Source organism: Netta rufina (genome assembly GCF_964035555.1).
Source record: "Netta rufina genome assembly, chromosome: 1".
In the NCBI taxonomy this organism is placed as follows: Eukaryota; Metazoa; Chordata; class Aves; order Anseriformes; family Anatidae; genus Netta; species Netta rufina.
Genome location: NC_140123.1, coordinates 144,493,987 through 144,516,172, shown reverse-complemented (window position 1 = coordinate 144,516,172; position 22,186 = coordinate 144,493,987). Strand labels below are relative to the sequence as shown.

General features: G+C 39.1%; 1 protein-coding gene across 1 annotated transcript in view; it reads right to left on the bottom strand.

The window, feature by feature from the left end:
• FGD4 (FYVE, RhoGEF and PH domain containing 4) overlaps positions 1–22,186 on the bottom strand; it is a gene marked incomplete at its 5' end in the record, with an annotated part of 106,857 nt that overhangs the window by 10,504 nt on the left and 74,167 nt on the right. Inside the window, 5 exons of the mRNA XM_084285426.1 lie at positions 185–341; positions 5,551–5,696; positions 7,441–7,530; positions 16,712–17,198; positions 19,845–20,025. Coding sequence (XP_084141552.1) covers positions 185–341; positions 5,551–5,696; positions 7,441–7,530; positions 16,712–17,198; positions 19,845–20,025 — 1,061 coding nt within the window. The remainder of the gene's footprint in view (positions 1–184; positions 342–5,550; positions 5,697–7,440; positions 7,531–16,711; positions 17,199–19,844; positions 20,026–22,186) is intronic.

Here is a 22,186-nt window from a genome sequence, read left to right as displayed (position 1 = left end):
GTGTTTGTGCACACTTGAAGGGAAAAAGAGAAGAAACAGAAGGCAACACAACCTGGATAAAAGTAACCCTTAGTTCTAAAGGATTCACTATGTAATTTTCTACTTAATACTTTTCTCACCCACAAACCAATATATTTTTATATATACCAGTATTACTTGGAGATCTACATTATTCTTCCATTACCTGAATATCTTGAATAATTAATTTGAACTGAGGTGACCGTTCAGTCCATGTTTTTACCAATTCCATTGCATTATCAAAATTCTTCACATACTCTCCATACATCTTGAGGAAAGGAGCTAACTTCTGCAGAATGTCTCCAATCCTGGGCGTATGAGTCCTGTAAAGTAAGAGGGCAGAATCTCAGAGCAAACAGGAAAGAAAAGTCGCACAAGGTTATCAAACAGTTCCAAGTATTTGAAGAGAAGAGTATCATTCTGCTTGGGATCATCTCGTGTAGAGTTCCAACAAAACCATTAAAACTGACCTGAATTAAAGGATTGTTTGCACCCTCTCTTGTGATGTGTAAGCATTACAGATCACGGAGAGCACTAAAGAAAGAAAAACTTTCTATAATGAAAACCTTGGGACTCTATGTTTACAAAACATAGCCTAATCTATTTTATTTGCAGTTCCTTACAGGTATATTATATTCTTTTGACCACACTTTACCCTCTAAATAGCCATTTAGTCCTTTTATTTGAGGACTAAATCTGTACCACAGACCTCTCCTTCCATGCTCTATATAAATACTGCATTTCTGAAAGTCCTGAATGCATGTATCTCTAGACTTCAAGGCCAGGTTGGATGGGGCTTTGAGCTACCTGGTCCAGCAGGAGTTGTCCCTACCTATGGCAAGGGAGATGAACAATTTGGTCTTTAAGGGCCTTTCCAACCCTAACCATTCTACATGTACAATTCTATGTTTCTAAAAGTCAGAAATCAATAGTGCAATAGTGGCACGAAGTAAAGCAATCTTTTCCTAAAGCTACTCTAAAACACTACTGTTCCAAGCAAAAAGCTGTGCAGCAAGGAAAAGTTACCTGAATAGCAAATACTGGCAGGACTGGCCCAGCTGCAGCTGTGCTCAGGGAAGTAGAAGACACAACCTGTGCAAAACCTGGCAGAGCTACCACTGGACCTTGTAACCAGAGAAGGGGGCAAGATGGGGTGAGAAGGTAGTCTCTGAAATCACTGAGGCTCTCCAGCCTTTATTCAGGTATTTTTTCCACCAGTCTCTATATTCAAGCACACTTGCAAATGCAAGCTAGCAATTCAAAACAAATAGCCACCAAATTCACTCAATTCTATTTCTCTAGGTTATCATTTTAACACAATGTAGCAGCATGTTTTTAAACTGAAAATAAAATACAAATCATGTCAATTCTAACAGCACTGAAATAAATGTAAATTCATTTCTAAATGTCACCTGGAAAAGAAAATAAAAAACACAATAGACTTAAAGGTTTTTCTGCTAAAGTTCACAGGTAGGTAATGATGAGATTTTGCCATTAAAAGCTTAAAGCAGAAAGACTGCAGCAATCCTTTGTATCTACGCCAATTTGTATTAAAAAAAATGAGTATTTCTTCGTGTTTCTTATCTATTACTAGAAAGACCTTACAAGAAAATATCAAAACTTTTAAAAGACAAAGAGTGGGAACCATTTGCTATGCCTGCTCCTTTGATGCCTATGACTGCTCATTTACACAGAGTATTGCATTGTCACTGACTATGAAGATTCAAAATTTTCACTGCTTTTCACTTTTACTTTTTTCTTCTATGTCCAAAGATTCAGGCCATGGAAACAAATTATTTATTTTAGGCAAGTTAGACAAGGTCCACATAGCACAAAGAACTATTGAAAGACAGGGACTCAGAGAAAGCAGAACCTTCTTAGAAAGGCATCTTCCCATGATCAGCTTTTAAGTATATCTATCTACTTCTTCTCATATTTAAACACAACACACCATAAGCAAAAACAGGAAAGTATACTAAATGACATCAGGTCTAGGGCTGTTACTGGTTTTGTGGATAGACAGATTGCAAAAAGAGAACTATTACCATAGACCCAAATCAGCAGTGCATTGTTACCAGGAAACAAAGAGGGTATTGTTATATATCTCAAGAAATTGGACTTAGCATTGTTCTGTAGGTAAAGAAACACTTCCTATTTCGGTGTTATCGGACCACAATGGTATTCACCTAAGCATTCTAAGAAACTTGGAGCATGAAATAGCTGACTTGCTAATCATGATTTGAATTTAAAACTGTTACGACTGAAAGGAAGCCAAGCAAAAGTCTGTAAAAATTAACACAGACAAGGTGATTACAGAACAACTGCTTGGTCTCTTTTTTGATATACAAGCTAACAGGCATCCAACAAAATTGAAAGTTGAAGTTTCAAAGCAAAATCACACAAATAAGTCAGCTCCGAAATTGCCCAAGAATGCTAGTCTAAAATTTTGTGTTGAAAGAGTGAATAATTTGTCCACAAAAGAAAAAAAAAAAAAAAAAAAAAGCAAGCAAGCAAACAAACAAAAAAGAAACAAAAACAAAAACAAAAACAGAAGATATCACACCATGGTCTTATATGCTTCCCCAGCTATCTGCTATTGGTCATCATTGGGTACAAAAAGACAGATTTAGATTGGTATTTTGACTTTAAATTGCTGGTATGCTCTGTTTTGCTTTTTTTCATGGGAACTATATTGCACTGTTTTCAAGCCATATGTTGTAAAAGAGATAGTCAACTCCAGCTGTTGCTCAGCTCCTTCAAAATGCCATCACCAGACAACTTCATTTCCACCAGACAAGTTTAGATACACATCGCCTTTTCTTCCAAAACAGAATCTGGTTCTGCTCTGCTTTCCCAGTTTCAAAAACTATGTATTTTTACTTCAAGTATTCAAAACCAACTGCAATTTAGGAAAAGTGTAATTTTTTTTTTTAATGGGAATTTTTAGTAGAAGTGCAGAGAAGTACCAATTTTCCAGTATTTTCTATTAAGAGACTGCTGAGGAAAGCAAACTGTATTTGGCAGAAGCTGTTGTGGAAGACAAGTTCAGAGCCTGGTGATGGGCAGAGAAAACTATCCCTGACACTACTCCAAGCAATGATGAGAGATCATTGTCTTCAGCTGCACCCATTCTTCTTCTAACTCCTTCCCAAAGCATAATTTTTTAAGGACATTCAAACAAGCTGCCTCACATACAGTACAGATTGTTTCCAAGCAGTTGCTTGGTGCAAAACTACTAGGTTGCATTGCAATATTCATAGCTCATCTGCAAAAGAACTTTTAAACCTTAAATATATAACTATACACACATCATTCGTTTGCAATATAGCATTTTGCAAATACATAAGGTAGTGCAACCCATCTCCTGTGCTCTATAATGTGTCTAGAGCAAGATCTTCATAGTTTTTGACAATTAAGGTCTTATACGAATATGTAACTGGAAAGGGTATCTGGATAGACAAGTAGAATAAACAGTAGAATAAACTCCAGATAACATGCAAAACAGAAGCCAAAAATGTGCTGAGGTAAAACAACTGAATGAAACAACGGGTCAAAACAATATATATATATATATATATATATATATATATATATATATGTATGTATGTATGTATGTATGTATATTTTTGAGGTGTCCCCTTTTCCCAAAAAGGGTAGGGAGCAGTAATAAATTGGATTTTTTTTTTTTGTCAGTTTAATAAGATAGACCAGAAATATACACATACTTGAGCATCTCCATAACATCTTCAGAATCCCGTACATCAAGACAAGATAAAGATACTGCACAATAGTACAAAGAATCCTTTAGGCTGGAAAAGACCTATATCAACTCCAACTACTAACCTAGCACTGCGAAGTCTGTCTACCACTAAACCACGTCCCTAAGCACCACATCAACATGTCTTTTAAATACCTCCAGAGATGGTGACACAACCACATTTCTGGGCAGCCTGTTCCAATGCTTCACAACCCTTTCAGTGAAGACATTTTTCATAATATCCAACCCAACCTCCCCTTGTGCAACTTGAGGCCATTTCCTCTTGTCCTATTGCTTGTTGCTTGGGAGAAGAGACCAACTTCCATCTTGCTACAACTTACTTTGAGCTAGTTGTAGAGAGTGGTAAGTTTCCTTGTCTCTAGGCTGAATAACCCCATTTGCCTCAGCTGAACCTCATAATACTTGTTCTCTAGACCCTTCACGAGCTTCACAGTGATTCTCTGGACATGCTCCAGGGCCTCGACGTCTTTCTTGTACTGAGGGGCCCAAAGCTGAACATAGTACTTCAGGTGTGGCCTCACCAGAGCTGAGTACTGAGGGACAAACATTTCCTTAGTCCTGCTGGCCACACTATTTCTGATACACGCTAGGATACCATTGGCCTTCTTCAACACCTGAGCACACTGATGACTCATATTCAGCTGGCTATTGATCAAAACCCCCACATCCTTTTCCATGAGACAGCCTTCCAGCAAATTTTCCCCCCAGCCTATAGTGTTTAATGGGGTGGTTGTGCTCCCGGTGCAGGACCCGGCACTTAACCATATTGAACCCCATACAGTTGGCCTTGACCCATTGGTCCAGCCTATCCATAACCCTCTGCAGAGTCTTCCTGCCCTCATGCAGATCAATACTTGGGCCTAGTTTGGTGTCATCTGAAAACTTACTTGATCCCCTTGTACAGATCATTGATAGAGATATTGAAGAGAACTGGCCCCATTATTGAGTCCTGGGGGTCTAGCTGGTCACTAGTGACCAGCTGCCAAATGGATTTAACACCATTCACCACAACTCTTTGGGCCTAGCCACCTAGCCAGTTTTTTACCCAATAAAGCATACGCCCATTCAAGCTATGAGCAGGCAAAGGTTCTGCAGGCCAATGATAAAATGCAAGGGAAAAGGACAAAACTGCAACAGGGGATGTTCATAATGTACATAAGGAAAATTTTCTTTACCATGAGGGCTGTCAAACACTGTAACAGATTTCCAAGAGAGGTGGTTGATGCCCTGTGCCTGTCAGTGTTCAAGAAGCATTGGGATAATGTCCTCATTAATATACTTTAATTTCTGGTTAGCATAGAATTGATCAGGCTATTGGACTAGATGATCTTTGAAGGTCCCTTCCAACTGAACAATTCTATTCTCATTACCGTGCTACAAGGGCAGCACAGAACATATATATGTTATTTATCTCAGTTTTGTCTTATGTGCATATTTATCTCAATTTTCTATTATGTGCAATGAATTAATCAGGTAGCACATAATTTTAGTGTGAACCTCTAATTCAGCAAGGCATTTAATCATTAGTAATCTCACTAGCTTCAGTGAGTGAGATGTCCTTTAGTTTGAACAAGGGATGCAAGTCCTCTGCTGAGTCAGTTCCTGATGAAGAGTGAAGAGCAGATGTTCTCCTACCCACAGAGCTTCCTCAGACTGTAGCACTTAATTATGAATGCACCTTCCCTACTTCAAGCCTGTAACAGTTCCTAGAGATGCTATTTTAGTAGATTATTAGACAGTGAATCACCTCTTACCATTCTTGCATTCTTTTCTCAAGTTCTGGAAGTAAGAATTTACTGTGGAATGCATTTATTGACGATATATTAGAAAAGATTTTGTTAATCACTTCAGCTGGAAAGGAACCTTTGTTGGCTTCTTCAAGGAGTCTGGAATAAAATACCTGCAATATAGAAGAAGAACCCAAAACCTATTAGCCTTTTATCACTGGATGAAGACTCATCCACCCTCTTCTACACCAAAGAGGGCAAGAGTAATATTTAAATAACATAGGGAGGTGATTACAAAAGTAATTTATCATCTTTCATTATCTAAAAATTATTACCTTTCCCTCATAAAAAGTTAAAAGCTACTCCTCCCCTTACACTCCATTTTTTTTTTTATTTTGAGAGAGAAAAAGAGCTGCAGGCTGAACAGACATAAGGAAAGCCAAACCAAGGTAGAACCATTCTGGTTGGAGTCCAAGCATTCTAGGCATGTTAAGAGTTAGACCTCAGGTTTCCCGGTCCTCCAGTTGTGTTGTTCACTCTCATTTTCTCTCCAGTGAGCATGATGGCTGATTACCATTAGCTCAACCACCTATATGCCCCATCCCTGGAGGTGTTCAAGACCAGGTTAGATGAGGCCCTGAGCAACCTGATCTAGTGGGTAGCATCCGTGTCTATTGCAGGGGGGTTGGAACGAGATGATCTTTAAGGTTTCTTCCAACTGAAAGCCATTCTATGATTATATGTATGCTGTAGCCCCTTACACTTTTAAAAATTGACATTGACTGGAAGACTGCATATTCCCCATATATATAAATATATATAAATAACATTTATAGTGCATAATGCAAAACTGCAGTTCTGATTGGGCTATTTAATACTACAGTAGTCTCTTAAAAATAATAGTAATAAAATCTCCCCATCACTGGGCTATATCTGATTAGACATAGCTACGAACTGACTAGAGACATGCAGCTGTTAATATGCACACCACATGAACCAGGGTTTACAGGAATGTATGGTCCATGTCTCTCTCCCACAGGTGAACAGGAACAGACTGCATCTGCCTGGAAAGGGCTTCAGAAGCTTAGGTATGAGTTTTTGGGGAAATAAAGTCTGAAGACAGAAATTTTGATAATCCCAGCTGAGACAGATAAACTGTCTTAAAAGAAAGACAAAAAAGCCATATGCTTTCACTTATACTTCAAAATAGACTCACTTTGCTCCATCTCTAATAGGACAATTAGAGAATTTGACAAAATTCTTTTGGAAACTATAAAGGTTACTCTATTTAGAAGCATAACAACACTTTCCAGACTTCCACATTTAGAAACACCAGTTTGATTCTACAGAGCACAAGAACTCAACCCATCCTTTGCACAAAGAGGAATTTTTGTTCATTTTAACAGAATTTGGTCTAAATGTTTAATAGAAAAGTAGAACATATACAGTTTTCGATGGGCATCTTCCTAGGTTCTTCAGCACTGAAGAGAAATGCTGTTCACACAGCTCAAACCTGAAAGATTTAGTAATTTGCTAGTGGGCAAACAATATCGGTATTATAAAATGATACTCTTTCTTGTCCAATAGCAACCAAGAAATGAGTGAGGACAACATTATTCATCTCCTTTGTTGGATTTGCTAATACAGATTTTGCAAATCTACTGCTTATGTTGAAGTCTACATGCACACACAAGATACTGCATTAATAGTCACAAAATTCTGAAGTGATTTTTAAAAACACAGTGTTCTTAAATTAGAAAAAATGACAAAGTTATGCAGCAACCACAGATGACTGACTGGAAAGGTCAGCAAAATATAAAAAGCATATCACCTCCTTTATGTAATATGCACACACACACACAGCCATTCAAGTGAATTAAGGGCAAGAAAATAAAAACAATTTAAAGAGAAACATACCTGATCTAGGAGGTCAAGTCGGCTAACATAGGCTTTTTCTGTTTGCAGAAGTTCACTAGCAATTTTGTGACGTTTCTGTTCATCTGTCTCCTGAGGGAGAACAGAAGAGCCCTTAGAATACTGCAGGAAACATAACAATACTTAAAAAAAAATTATTCAAAAGCATATGTGATTACCTATGATTATCTCAGAGTCTAAAAAGCATCTGAAAAGCAAGTTTCACATTGGTCTGCAGTTTCAAAAGGTAATAATCACCTTATTTTGGTAAATACAAGCTTTCTACCAGTTTCACCAACAAATACAAAAGTAATAGGAGGATTAAAAAAAACAAACAAACAAAAAAAAAAAAAAAACAGCTCCAGAGCGAAAGTCAAGGCCTAAATTATTTAGTATTTCTCAGTTTTCACAGGGATCTTTGCCAAAGCCCAAACTCCCTACTGAAAAGCTCAGCTCACATCCTGGCAATCAAGTACCACCAACCTTTCAGCACTGGAAGAACTCATTTGCAGAGTAAAATGTAACAGATGGAATTAGTTGGTTTTCTCCCCCGCCCCCATTTGGAAAGTTATTTGAACTGACTGTTCTGCATACCAGAACTGTTGAAAAATACCATGCAAAATGTTTTATGTTCATCAATACACTCATTGCTGATGCATTGCTGGCTGCAATTAGAGTGCTACCTCATTAGCCCTTTACACAAGCCATTTTTACTTCTCAAGGAAAGTTTTCACGTTAAAGTTTTTCATTCCACAAAACATACTTTTGATTCTTCTGCTAAATATAAGCTAAACTGTTTGTTCAAATTTCAATATTAAATTTAGTACATTAGAATATAAAATTCTGAGTTGTTTAAAAACAATGAAAGTGCACCCTTCTAAAATACTAATACATTAGGAAAATGCCTCATGCTCACAAGTGTCAAATTCAACAAAATGACTTTTCCACTACAAGATTTTCTTCTAGATTTAGCAGTCATGCTGAGAAGTGTGAGTGTTTAATGACATTTGAATCTATCTGAATCTATGTAAGTCGCAGTGTGTGTCCGAACAGAGCTTACAGGACAGTGGGAATTTTCTAGACAAATTGCAGAAATCCTTAAAAATAAATAAGTAAAGAGATCTTGAAACAGTTATTTCTGATTTCAAACTGCATAACGCTTTCTGCAAGACAAACATTTGCAAGTACATTTATTTATAAAGGTTGTTCACAGAATAGTGAGTAATGAAGTACAGAACTTTAATGTAAAGGACAACAGTCATTTTTTTTCACCTTTCAGTATTCAGCAATTATTCCAGATCTGAACTCATTTCAACTCTGATCTTCAGAGTTAACAGCCGCACTGCTACATAGCAAGATCCCTCCCTAAATACAGGCTTTCAATAGTGACTTCAAAGCTGTTCATTAAATGTTTCAATCCACGTAGCAACCACAGTAACCTACAGAACAGCATTTTAAGTGCTGTCAAGAGACGTTGCAGAGAGCTAAAGGATTTGCAGTTACAGCTCCAACATGCTGTTTAGTGCAGTCATTTGCAAGGAATTTTACACGTGGACTTGCTTGAGGCACAAAACCATGGAGGCTACTGGCTTCTCTGAAAGTATGTATGTTTCATGTTTTTGTTTGTTTGACTGACTGATTGTTATTTTTTGGTAAAACCCATTGTCTCCCTGAAGCACTGCTACAGAATCGATTTACAGTTCTCAGAAGATTACATGAACTAATTAGGTGAGGGAAAAATAATGCACAGCAGCCTCAAAATATATACAAAACGAGCAGTTCAGAAAAAGCATTCAAATCCTCACCCCTGAGCCAGGGCAAATCCCTCTTACCCCTCAGCTTCTCCACCCTCTCAGTACCTCCCTCACACATCATCATAATTCTTGAACCTTGGTCTCCTTTCTACAGTCACTACCTGACTCAGGAATCTTCTGTGTGAGAAAATACACAGCACGGGTGAGTTCTCCTTTAATCACAGTGGCACGTTCTTATTCTAGCATAGATCTACCTACAGGGTTAGATCTGTGCAAGAACAACAGAAATCTGTATTGCTAGTTTTCTTTAAAGGAAATCTTCAGATTCCCACTGCAACATCTCAATATTTGTCCACATTTTAGAAGAACTCCCAACTGTGTTTTCTTCTGCTAGCTCCCTCCCCCACTCTTCTCATACTCCCACTTCCATGCCTTTTCAGCATCCTATCTAAAGGAAAGCACCTGGTTTCCATGAGGTCAACTACACCTTCCTTCCTGTTGGAAACAACAGGTCACAGGCTATTTTGCTAGTAGTGGCATCCATTTCCTGTTGAATTTTTTTTTTTTTTTTTTTTGATGGAATTGTCCTGAATGCAGGGGGTGAAACAGGTCCAGTTGCATAGGTCTCAAGTTTTACAATTGATAAAAAGACTCATCATTGTGCCAAGTAGAAGTGATGTGTGAAGCCTCTGCTGCACCTCTGCCCCCAGCTTGGGCACCCACCTGCTGCTTGGAGTGGGTACAGCTATGGGCTCAGGGCAGGCAGAGCAGAAGAGGCACAGGGTCTGCAGACCTGCATGGGGCTATTCCAAATAGCGAAGTAAGTCTTGCAACATTTTTTGGAAATAAATACTGAGCAATATTTTGTGACAGTTAGAATGACATAGCTGCTAGTTACTGGAGCTGTTCAAGAAATACCTTGTATAAATAAATGGGGAAAAAAATATTCAAACAACGAGGAATGGTTAGTGATGTACAGAGAATATTCAACTAGGGGCTGGATTTGAACTGTTGATCAAAATATCAGAAGTGTTAGGTAACACTAAGTTCCTGAGATCTACTGTAAAGCAGAATGTAACCATATCAAAAATGCCAAAGCATTTTTTTAAACACTTAATTTAAAAGAATGCATTAATCTTTTCCAAATTAAAGGATGAAGTTGAGTAAAACTTTCCTGTTTCTTCTAATGGTTGCAGATGAACTGAACTCTCAGTTCAATTTGTCCTCCAAAAACTAACCTTTGAAAATTGCAAATTAGACAATTTTGTGACATACATGTATCTTTAAACTGACCTTTCTAATGACCTGAAACAGATTTTTTCTGGTTGAATAAGTTATTAGCTAAAAGTATTTAAAAATTATTAATTTCAAGCAAACCATACTTTCCATTCTATCCAAACACCTGACAAAGTTCATGCAGGCAGGACTGCAAATCTGTATCTCTAGATAGGATTTTTAAATTAAATATTTCACCTGGGCTTAATTGCCTATTCTTTAGTACAAATTGCGCATCCATAGAATTACTGCATTACTATGGATGCTTAAGACATTAAAATTGTGGATGCCCCATTCCTGGAAGTGTTCAAGGACAGACTGCATGAGGCTTTGAGCAACCTGGTCTAGTGGAAGGTGTCCCTGCCCATGGCAGTGGGGTTGAAACTAGATGATCTTTAAGGTCGCTTCCAACCCAAACCATTCTACAAAAGCAAGTAATTTCTACCTAAATTGAACTCTGAAATTAAGATGAGGTAGGAAAAATGCTGCTGAGATACAAACTCTTTGCATCTTGTGTGAAACCTCCACAGATTGCACTAATTTAAAGCAGACTTCCTACCATCTCCCAAGCACCATCTCCCATCAAGAAAACTATACCTACCAACATGATAATGATGCAGTGTATGATTCACTCCTATCTCAGCATAGCCCTTACCCCACAGACTTTGCAGTAATATATTGAGAAACACAGATATGGTGAGAGATGTAAAATACAAACAAAACTCATTCAATCTACATCGTGTGAGTTTGATTGTTTGATTTAAATACTGAATTTGGTCTAAAGTAACAGAGTGGGTTTTTCCTTTCCTAAAACCATTTGTGTCATGGCTGGTTCTTGATCTGAAGCTTTGTTCTGTGAGTATTGGGAAAATAAATGTAAATCTTCATGAGAATTTAAGATTTCATTTAATCTCTTGAGTTAGTTTCTGAAATCAAGTTAAACACCAAATTTCACATGAGCTATTGAATATTGCCACCACATTGTGACAAATTAACTCTATGTAACAGTTTATTATGAAAATGATCTGTGAGTTTCTTGAATAGTAACCAAGATAAGCAGTGAAGATCCTACAAACCCTAAAAAGGCAATTCTTCAAGAGGATTTACACATATTTATATTGGGTACTGAAGATACACATCTTTGTTCATGATCTACTGCTGCTAAAGAAGAACATAAAATGTAGAACCAGGATTTTACTTTCTTACTCAAGAACTGCAACAGTTAGACATTTCTTGGCAGGAAGTTAACATAGCACAAAAGTTTCATCCTATTTAAATCAATCCTTCACCTTACCTTTAGAAACACATGACCTCCACCAGGTTTTGCATCTGAAACACCGGAGTGCCCAACATGGCCATTAAAAGGAGCTATCAAGTAAATACTTTAATAAAGATATGGCATGCATGCAGCCAATATCTCCATTCCCTACCAAATCTCACAACAAATACAGAAGCATTTGTCTTCTTGCCTGCAGTTAACTCCGGTAGCAGATTTCTCACAAGATGTTATTCAGGAAGCTAGTTGATTGGGATGTTCTTGTACTAGTCAGCCTCCGCATTTTAGAAAAAAAAACAAATTTTATGACAGAAGGTGCTTCTGCTGCAAGGCAAGAAACTTAACTTTCAATCGTCTTTTTCCTTGTGGTATTTGTGGTTTGTGACTTTCAGACTAATACTGTAAATAGCAGATATAATACATACTGTGGTCTGCTCATTTGTGGAAAAAGTCCCAGATCATTGCCAAATTTAGTTAGTTTCACCTAACTTTTCCAGAACCTGAAAGAATTTGGCTTTAGTCAGACCTACAGTGATGAGGAGGTGGGCTGGAAAATAAAAGAGCACCATTACTTCTAAATAAGCTTTCTTTTCCAGGTCTAAAAACCAGATTCTGCTTCAGTTTTGTACCATTCCCCCGTTTAATTCACCCTTTCCAGCAGTGGACTGCCAATCATAGAATATCCCAAGTTGGAAGTGACTATAAGGATCATCAAGTCCAATTATTTGCCCCACACAGCACCACACAAAAAATCAGACCATATGTCTGTTGTCCAAACGCTTCTTGAATCTTTTCCTAACCCCCAGCCTGACCCTCCCCTGTCCCAACTCCATGCCATTCCCTTGGGTCCTGTTGCTGTCCCCAGAGAGCAGAGCTCAGCGCCTGCCCCTCTGCTCCCCTTGTGAGGGAGCTGCAGGCTGCCATGAGGCCTCCCCTCAGCCTGCTCTGCTCGGGACTGAGCAAACCAAGGGACATCAGCTGATACTCATACACCTTGCCCTCCAGACCCCTCACCATCTTCGTAGTTCTCCATTGGACACACAGTTTTATGTCCTTATAAACTGTAGTGTCCCGTACTGCAAATAGTACTCAAGGTGAAGCTGCACCAGCCTTCCCTGAATTAGGAAGTACGGCATACAGGAGACAAGATACTTCACATAGCTACCAAAATAAGTATCAGATGCATAATTTAAAATTTGTCTATGACCTGCATGCATCTGCTCCTATTTGCTTTCACTCAATTGTACCTATACTCATGCTTGGTTAATTAAAAAGAACAGAAAGGTGCTGTTACTCAGCAAAGCACAACTTCAACTCAACTGCATCCCAGTTTTAAGATCTTTTACTGACAATAGGGGTGCTTAGTAAAATCTACAAACTGCCTAAATGCTCTTGTTGCTTTCCAACACCTACTGGGACACAGTAAGAGCTTAGAGCTCTATCAGACCTCTCTTGTTCCTCAGCACCCTCCCCTCCCATACTCCAGATGGCATGGCAGGAGCCACTTCAAACTCAATTTCATTTCAATCTATACCCTAAAACAAACAAAAAAAAAATACAGAACATTACAGAGCATTACCCTAATCTAAATTAGTATTTTATTTTGTAAAGTATGGCCCTCAGATCAATCTATGGTAGATATGCTTCTTAACATCATTAAAGAGGATGTTCTTGTACCACAAACATACTGGTATCTCAGAAAGTGCTGTTATCCAATTCAGTTTTTATAGATCCAGTTCACCACTGATGCTGTCTTAAGAGTTATCCTGCATGGGCTTGTTCTGTATTTTGTTTGTTTGTTTGTTTGTTTTGTTTTACCCTCCTAATATCAACAAACAGTACATCTAGTAACAGCCTCACACTTGGGCTCTTGGTCAATACAGGCCAGACAACTTTTGTAGGCCACCCAGCACATCAAAGAAACTTTAATGAGATTGCTCCCAAACACATTTTCTCCAACCATTTGCTCAGTTCCTTTCTGGATATGACAACGTAAATGCTTCCCATCTCTGCCTTTTCCTGAAAAATCCTGCCAGCACCTTACTGCACAACTTGGAGCATTCAGCACTTTATTGGCACAAAGAAGGGAAGCAGGCATTACCGATCATAAAACAGAAACATAATGAAAGGTGTGGCTTGTTAAAGGCACCCCGAATCACTACCAGACTTACTTTTACATGAAAATTATTTTTTAATCATTAGTAGCAAAAACAAATTGCCCAAACAAAACACAAAACCAAACAAAAAAAAAAAACAACCCACATACTAGCACTTTCTTGGCATGACCCTGTAATACATGTAAATTTGTGTCCCATTTTTCCTAGATACAGAATTTATCCTCAACAGGTACATAGTTAAGTTACATAGGTTACATGGGTTAGGTACATAGGGTCCCTAGTTAATGTAATTCAAGGGCTTGGAGAGATGCTGCTCTTCTGTAAATGAAAACAGCAAAATAGTTGTATAAGAAGTTCATGGAGCAGATCCTTCTGGAAACTATGTTAATGCACATGGAAAACTATGTTAATGCACATGCTTCACTAAGAGCACATTGTGCCTGATAAATTTGGTGGCCTTCTACGACAGGGGTACAGCATTAGGGGTTAATGGAAGAGCTACTGATATCATCCACTTCAAATTGTACAAAGCATTTGACATTGTCCCATACAACATTCTTGTCTCTAAAATAGAGAAGTATGAATTTGACAAATGGACAACTCAGCGGTTAAGGAATTATTTGGATGGTCACATTCAAAGAGTTGCTGTCAATGACTTGATGTCCAGGTGGAGACCAGCAATAAGTGATGCCTCTCAGGGGTCTGTATTGGGACTGTATTATTAAACATATCTGTCAGCAACATGGATAGTGGGATTGAGCACGCCCTCAGAAAGTTTGTGGATGACACCAAGCTGAGTGGTGTAGTTGACACCAAACAAGGCAGGGATGCTGTCCAGAGGGATCTGGACAGGCTTGAGAGTTCAACAAGGCTAAGTGCAAGGTGCTTCACTTGGGTCAGGGCAACCCTAAACATGAACACAGGCTGGGGGATGGCTGATTGAGAGCAGCCCTACAGAGAAGAACTTGGGGGTAGTAGTGGCTGAAAACTTGAATATGAGATGGCAATGCGTGCTTGCAGCTCAGAAAGCCAATTGTTTCCTGGACTGCACTGAAAGAAGTGTGGCCAGCAGGTTAACGGAGGTAATTCACCCCATCTGCTCTGCTGATCTGAGACCCCACCTGGAGTAGGGTGGGGCCTCCAACATAGAAAAGACAGCATAGTATGCTCCAGCATAGGAAAGACAGGGACCTGTTGGAGTGAGTCCACAGGAGGGCCATGAGAATGATCTGGAGCACCACTCCTATGAAGGCTGAAAGAGATGGGGCTGTTCAGCCTGAAGAAGAGAAGGCTCCAGAAGAACCTTGTAGCAGCCTTGAGTACTTAAAGGAGGCTTACAGAAGAGAGAGGGAGGGATGCTTTATCAGGAATTGTAGTGATAGGACAACAGGTTTTAAACTAAAAGAAGGTACGTTTAGATTAGATATTAGGAAGAAATTCTTTACTATGAGGATGGTGAGGCACTGAAGCAGGTTGCCCAGAGAAGCTGTGGCTGCCCCATCCCTGGAGGTGCTCAAGGCCAGGCTGGATGGGGCTTTGGGCAACCTGGTCTGGTGGGAGGTGTCCCTGTCCATGGCAGGGGTTCAGAACTAGATGATCTTTAAGGTTCCTTCAAACCCAAATTGTTCTATGATTCTTTGAAGACACTGATATGCAGTCCAAAGCTATGTAGTCCTGCATTTCCAGCTCCACAATCATCCTGAAGTTTTGTAGTTGGCTGATGCAGGTGTACATCTGACTACTAGGGAACAGCTTTAGCAGTGCTCAGCAACACACAATGGGATGTTCATCTAGCTGCTCTCCCCTTTAGTTCTATGGAGAAGACCAGGGCTCAGAAGGTGCCAGCCCAGACCCTCTGCAGTGACTCACACAGAGCAAAGATTGACTGAAATTATTGATGATGCTCACTGGCCATGAATGCTTCAGTACAAGAAGCCAAACTGCATAATCAAACATTTAAAAGGGGAAATTTCTCAAATTTTCTCAGCAATTAATTTTTCTAAGACAGATTTTCTTCCACCCACTTATTTTCCTTAATAATTTAAAATCTTCCTTAAGAGGAAGCTCAAATTCATCATGTTCTATAGTTCTTGCTAACAAAGCATATATTTAGTATTCTCTGAATCTCTGGTCTATCTGGTACCTAGCAGACTGCCATTGACTTTCTAGCTTTGACATCTACATCTAAGTTAAGGATCCATTCGGCAGCTCTTCCTGAAGCCCTGTTTTGCTTCAGTTTAATGCACATGAAATTTTATTTTGTATATGCCACTAACTCCTTTCACAGTTAGTGCTAAACACGTACACCACATACACATATTTCAGTGTCACTTTTTTTTTTTTTTTCCAAACCCTCAGTTACCTAACTTGGGAGGAAGAGGTGGGAAGAAGAGGGAATGTAAAAATAAAATTTTCCTTTCCCCTTCTCCCCCCCCCCTTTAACCTCTTTGAACACATTTGAAACATTGGTATCCTTTTGGTAGCACAGCCTCTGCTCTAGCATTTGTGTCATTTTACAGGTTAACATAAAATTACCAACACCAAGAAAATTTTGCCAAATTACAATTTTTGGATAGATTGTTTCAGAAGCAATTGCCACAGGACAGTCAAACTTCCAGCTCTCTTTTTGTAGTTTAAGACATTTTACTGATTACTTTTAAACACTTTTTTTTTTTTTTTTTTTTTTTAAATAATGAGGAAACAGTAATAAATTTTCAGGTTTTTAGAGGAAAAATAACTAGAAGATTTTCAGCTTTCTGACCTGCCCTATGAAGCTTACTTTTCTAAATAGAAGTCTAGAAAAAATACACAGAACAGCAATATCACAAGAAAGAAACAACTTCTCTCTTTACCTTTGTTTCTGTAGGTTGATCTTGTTTGCTGATTTCCTCATTTGGTTCTTCCTCCATGTTAGTATTAACTTCTGGAGTTTCATTGTCAGATGGGAGCAGTGTATCACTGCTTGAAGTCCTGTAGCAGCTGTTAAGTATCTGTCCTTCACAGGAAGTTGTAGTTTCTAATGACTCTCTGGACGTACTTACTCTTTCGCCATTTATTAAGCTGCTGTTGATTGAATTATCTGGAACTGGGGTGGACACAGCAGAGCCTTGGTCAGGTATCCTCCTGTCCTCACGTTCCATCTGATCTTGTGCTAGTACTCCATTGGCTGTGTGTGTCTGTGCAACCTGAGTTTTGTTGGTATTACTGTTTCCCTGTTTTTGTAGCAGTTGATGGGAGGGGAATTTTGGCTGAGGTGATGGTGTTGATCCATATCTTCCTTGAGATTTAGAGATGTTGAGAACAGAGGAATCTTTCTTCAAATCACTAGGACTGAATGGGCTACGACACCAGACAAGCAAAACATAGATGAGAGAAAAGTTAAACATGGTATTATAAAAGAAAAAAATAATTAAACAACTATTAAGGGAAGTAGGACAGTTAGACCATATAAACTGTTCCTCCAAATCATTTCTTCCTATATTAATGTTAGGAAGTTCACACAACCAAGACTTGAATAGCATTTTTCCATTAAAGCATGACACACACCTCTTAGTGAAAACCTGGAGTTCATATTGATTGACTACACCCTCATCTCTCTTGTATCTCTGTTTTTAAAATGGAAGGCAGTATCATTAGCTACATGCAACAGATAAGGAAACTGAGGCACTGATACAGGATACAGCCTGCCCCAGGTGTCCTAGATTACTGGCAGAAAAAGGGAAAGAATCTTGGTCTCCCAAGTACCAGTCCAATTCCTAAAGAAACACAGAACCTGTTCTCTATTTGCTTTTCAAGAATGCACAAAAAAATATCCAAGAACATTTAGCATCCCTTTCGTTAATTCAACATATTGCAAGCAGAGCTGTAAGTTCCTATCCCATTTTTTCTTCCAGTTTCCTTATTTAGTAATACTGCACCTCTTTTGAAGTTCTTTTCTCTCCATATTTTAGCTCAGCTTTAAACATATCTTAACCCTTTTTCATACTTTTCACTATCTCTCTGTTAGATTTTTCAGATTTTTAATTTTAGGCTAATAAAAATGTTAGCCCATTCTGCAAAAAGGTTTGGCTTAATTAAAGAAAAAGGGAAAGGAATAAATCATTGGAAACAAAATAAAATTACACAGTTTGATTTTAAGTACATTTATCAAACCATATTCAACCTGAAGAAACAGCATGACTGCTCTGTAACATATTGCTCCCAGAATGGACTATTAATCTTCCAGAAAGATAACTGGTTATAAACTCTATGTTTACTCCTTATTTATAGGACAGTTTATACAAATACTTATGAACTTCTGTACAAGTAGCTTGAAAAATATCTCACACTATCTTCATTTTCTTCTATCATATATATAACAAAAGAACTAAATAATTTCTCATTTAGTTGTACAAAAAAAAATCTATTTTTTAAAAAAAGCACTCCCAAAATGCTGAGAAACTTAGCTATAATTCATTTACCTTTTTCCATTGCATGCATACAGTAAAGTGGCTTAATTAACTTTCTCCCATGCCTGTATGTTTATGAACTGTACAGACTAATGAAAATATGTTATAATAATCGACAATCAATTTTTCATTCATGAACATGCTACCTAGTCATTTGAAGACCAATAATTACTAGTGAAGTTGACCTTCATGGAAGACACATTCTCTGAGCAGAGCACGTTTTCAAAACATGCACTCCTTCCCCAGTCACAGCAGGGCATTCCAGAATTATTAATAACTCCACTGAGTTATTAAGAAGACTTGGATAATTCTCTGAAGGAAGACTGGGAAACAAAGTGATAACAGGACTGGAGACCTGAACCAGTCATAAAATTCACAGGACCTCTAGTGCTGCACTAGTTTCTTTTTCCCACCTTTTGGCAATTGTCATGACAGCAGCACAATTAAGCCTGTGGCTAATGATGGAAGTTTCTTGCACACAAAGCTCTAAAGTGTTTTTTATTCCACTAAACAAACCTCCTTTTGTAATGCTCAGCTGCTTCTGCATAAAGGATTAAATTTCCCCCATCTTGAGGAGGCATCCTTTCAATGAAAATTTTAATACTCTGGCTCCTTACAACATGATCTGTTGTACATCATGCATTCAGCCCTCTAGGGGCCATTCCTTCAAAACATCGATATCCTGAGGAAACAGAAGAAAGCAATATCCCAAACTTGTAACACTCCACTGTTACTGGACCGTTTCCTGAACTGTTCCTCTGTCATGGGATTTCTGGAAAGTCACTTTCTTTGTACAGAGTAGATATATTTGGAACTTCTGTTTCAGAGCTTACAATGTTTGTCATATGCATCCAATTAAAAGACACACAAATGGAACTATTCCATTAATGTAGAGCTCACTCTAGCTCTTGTTTTTCAAAGTTCCAAGTGTTTCCTGTGAAATACAGCATAAAAAGTAAGGAACCTCAAGATATTCCACTAAAATCACCAAATACCACGAAGCAGTTTAGTGGATGCATGCCATATTGATACAAGTAGCTCATATAGCATGCATCCACTAAAATGTTTGCTCTCCACATGAATGATCTGAAGAGGTTAAGTCAGCATAAATGGAAAATCAGGATTTCCAGTTTTTCTGGTTGTTTATAAAAGTGTTTTTTTTTTTTTTTTTTTTTTTTTTCCTGTGAGAACAAGATCATTTAGGATTTTCTCCAAAGTTTCCTTCTTAAATCAGCACTTATTTCAAATCACTGTTTTTTTCAGGACGTTTTTAAAAATGCTGAGAGAGGTATGTGTGTGTGTGTGTGTCTGCTCACTTTAAAGAAAAATTAAGACTAGGGCCTCATGAAGAAGCACAGACCTGTACAGATCATATATACAATTGGTTCACACCATTTCAAAGCATGCAGTTTTGCCATCAGCTCCTCTGGCAGGGATAGTTTTGAGCACCACCATACTATTAACATTATTTACACATTACTTGAATGTTAAGCCACACATGACAGAACTACAAAAGAATTAAAATTATACCACATACCTGCCTCCTTCAAAACGATGGATGAGATCTGACACTTTACTGGACTTTTCCTTTGTGACACTAGGAACAGGGGTAGGTGTATCTTCCTCCATTCTTGGCTTCTGACTTGATAAAGCTTTATGCCTAGGGGTTTGGTATGTAACAAGTGATACCTTCTGCAGATGAATTGGCTTTGGAGGCACTGCAAACAACAGTAATGGTGATCAATCACTCAGGAGTTGTTTATTTGAATTTCCAGAACACATATGATATTTTTGCATAAGAATTTATCACAGTAATTAAGAAGGGAATCTCTTCGATTTACCCAACCTTCAAGTTGTTCTATGAATACAGCAACTTCATACACTTATGTACTTTGTGGTATCAGACATCTTGTTACGTTTTGGCCAGGCCCAGAGTGGTGGCGCATGGACTTAAATCCAGCTGACTGAGTGGCATTCCCACAGGGTCCGTGTTTGAGTCCATCCTCTTTTATATCTTTATTGATGATTTGGATGATGGAATTGAGTGCACCTTTGGTAAGTTTGCAGATGACACCAAGTTGGGGGAAAGTGTTGATCCACTGGAGGGTAGGAATGCCCTGCAGAGGGACCTGGACAGATTGGATCGATGGGCAGAGGCTGATGGGATGAGGTTCAACGTGGCTAAGTGCCAGGTCCTGCGCTTTGGCCACAACAACCCCATGCAATGCTAAAGGCTTCTGGCAGAGTGGCTCAAAAGCTGTGCAGAAGAAAGGGATCAGAGGGAGGGAGGCGGAGGTCAACGCTTGCCTGAACATGAGCCAGCAGTGTGCCCAGGTGCCAAAGGCAGCCAACAGCATCCTGGCTTGTATCAGGAACAGAGTAGCCAGCAGTACCAGGGAAGTCATCGTCCCTCTGTACTCTGCTCTGGTGAGGCCACACCTTGAGTACTATGTTCAGCTTTGGGCCCTCCTTTGGTTCAAGGAGGACATCGAGGCTCTGGAGCATGTCCAGAGAAGGGCTTCGAAGCTGGTGAAGGACACAAGTCCTGTGAGGAGAGGCTGAAGGAACTGGGGTTGTTTAGTCAGGGGAAGAGGAGGCTCAGGGGAGACCTCATTGCTCTCTGCAACTATCTGAAAGGAAGTTGTGGGGGGCTGGGGGTTGGCCTCTTCTTGCAGATAACTAGTGATAGGGCTAGAGTGAAGGGCCTCAAGTTGCACCTGGGGAGGTTCAGGCTGGAAATGAGGAGACATTTCTTCTCAGAAAGAGCAGTCAGGCACTGAGACAGGTTGACCAGGGAGGTGGTGGAGTCACCGACCCTGGAGGAGTTCAAGGAAAGGCTGCACATGGTGCTTAGGGACATGGTTTAGTGGGTGATAGCAGTGTTTGGGGGATGGTTGGACAAGACAAGCTTGGAGGTTTTTTCCAACCTTAACGATTCTTTGATTTCTTGAGTGGAAGCCAAACCACATGCTACTTGCCAAGCTAAAAAGCTGCCCCATCCTCCCCCACCCACCCACCCCTTTTTCTCCTTCTCCTTTTTGGTGTTCTGCATTAAACACATATGCTGCCTCCATAAATACAGATTTTATTCTGAAAAGGAATTAGTCATAGGATCTAGGCATGTTGTGGAACTCAAGAATCTCTTCCCAAGAGAGATTTAAACTGCTGCCCCTTAGCCATCAATGCTCTCATTCTTTACCTTCTCTCTCATTACTTCAAAGCTAATTGTCAGTGGAAAAGAGATTCATCTTCAGCTTCAAGCTTCCTTTTGTTAGTGAACCTTTGTCTATTTATACTGCTGAAAATTTGGCTCCCTAAAAATATTTTTCATTTTTCTAATTTTTTCCACAATCCCTACCATAAGCTTTTATTAGATAGTTAATGATCAGCCAGTGTTTAATACGGCATTGACTAGAAGGTAAGTCACCACCTATGGCAGCAGATGCTCCTTGGGCTCGACTGCTATGCACTTCGACTGAAGGCACTGCATGAAGGTGTGCCACAAAGCCTGGCCCTCCAGCAGGTACCTGGGACTTGCCAGGGAGCATGCACAAGGGAAAAGAGGTAAGAATGTGCATTGGCAAACACACACAACTTACACAACATACAAATAAGCACTGCTACAGGGTGCACTATAGATGGATGTGAGAAAGCCATGCTTGTCACATCCATGATTCTAAAACAGCTTCCTGATTTACCCTGAAAAAACTGTGTGCCATAGGAATTCGCTTCAATCCCACCAACCAGCACTTGAAAGTGGTGGCGAATGAAGTCTTGCAAATATACTATCACAGAATATGATAGATTTGAAGGGACGTTTGATTTAGGATGACTTTCCACCTCCTACCTTAGGTTAAATTTATAGAAGGTAACATTTTT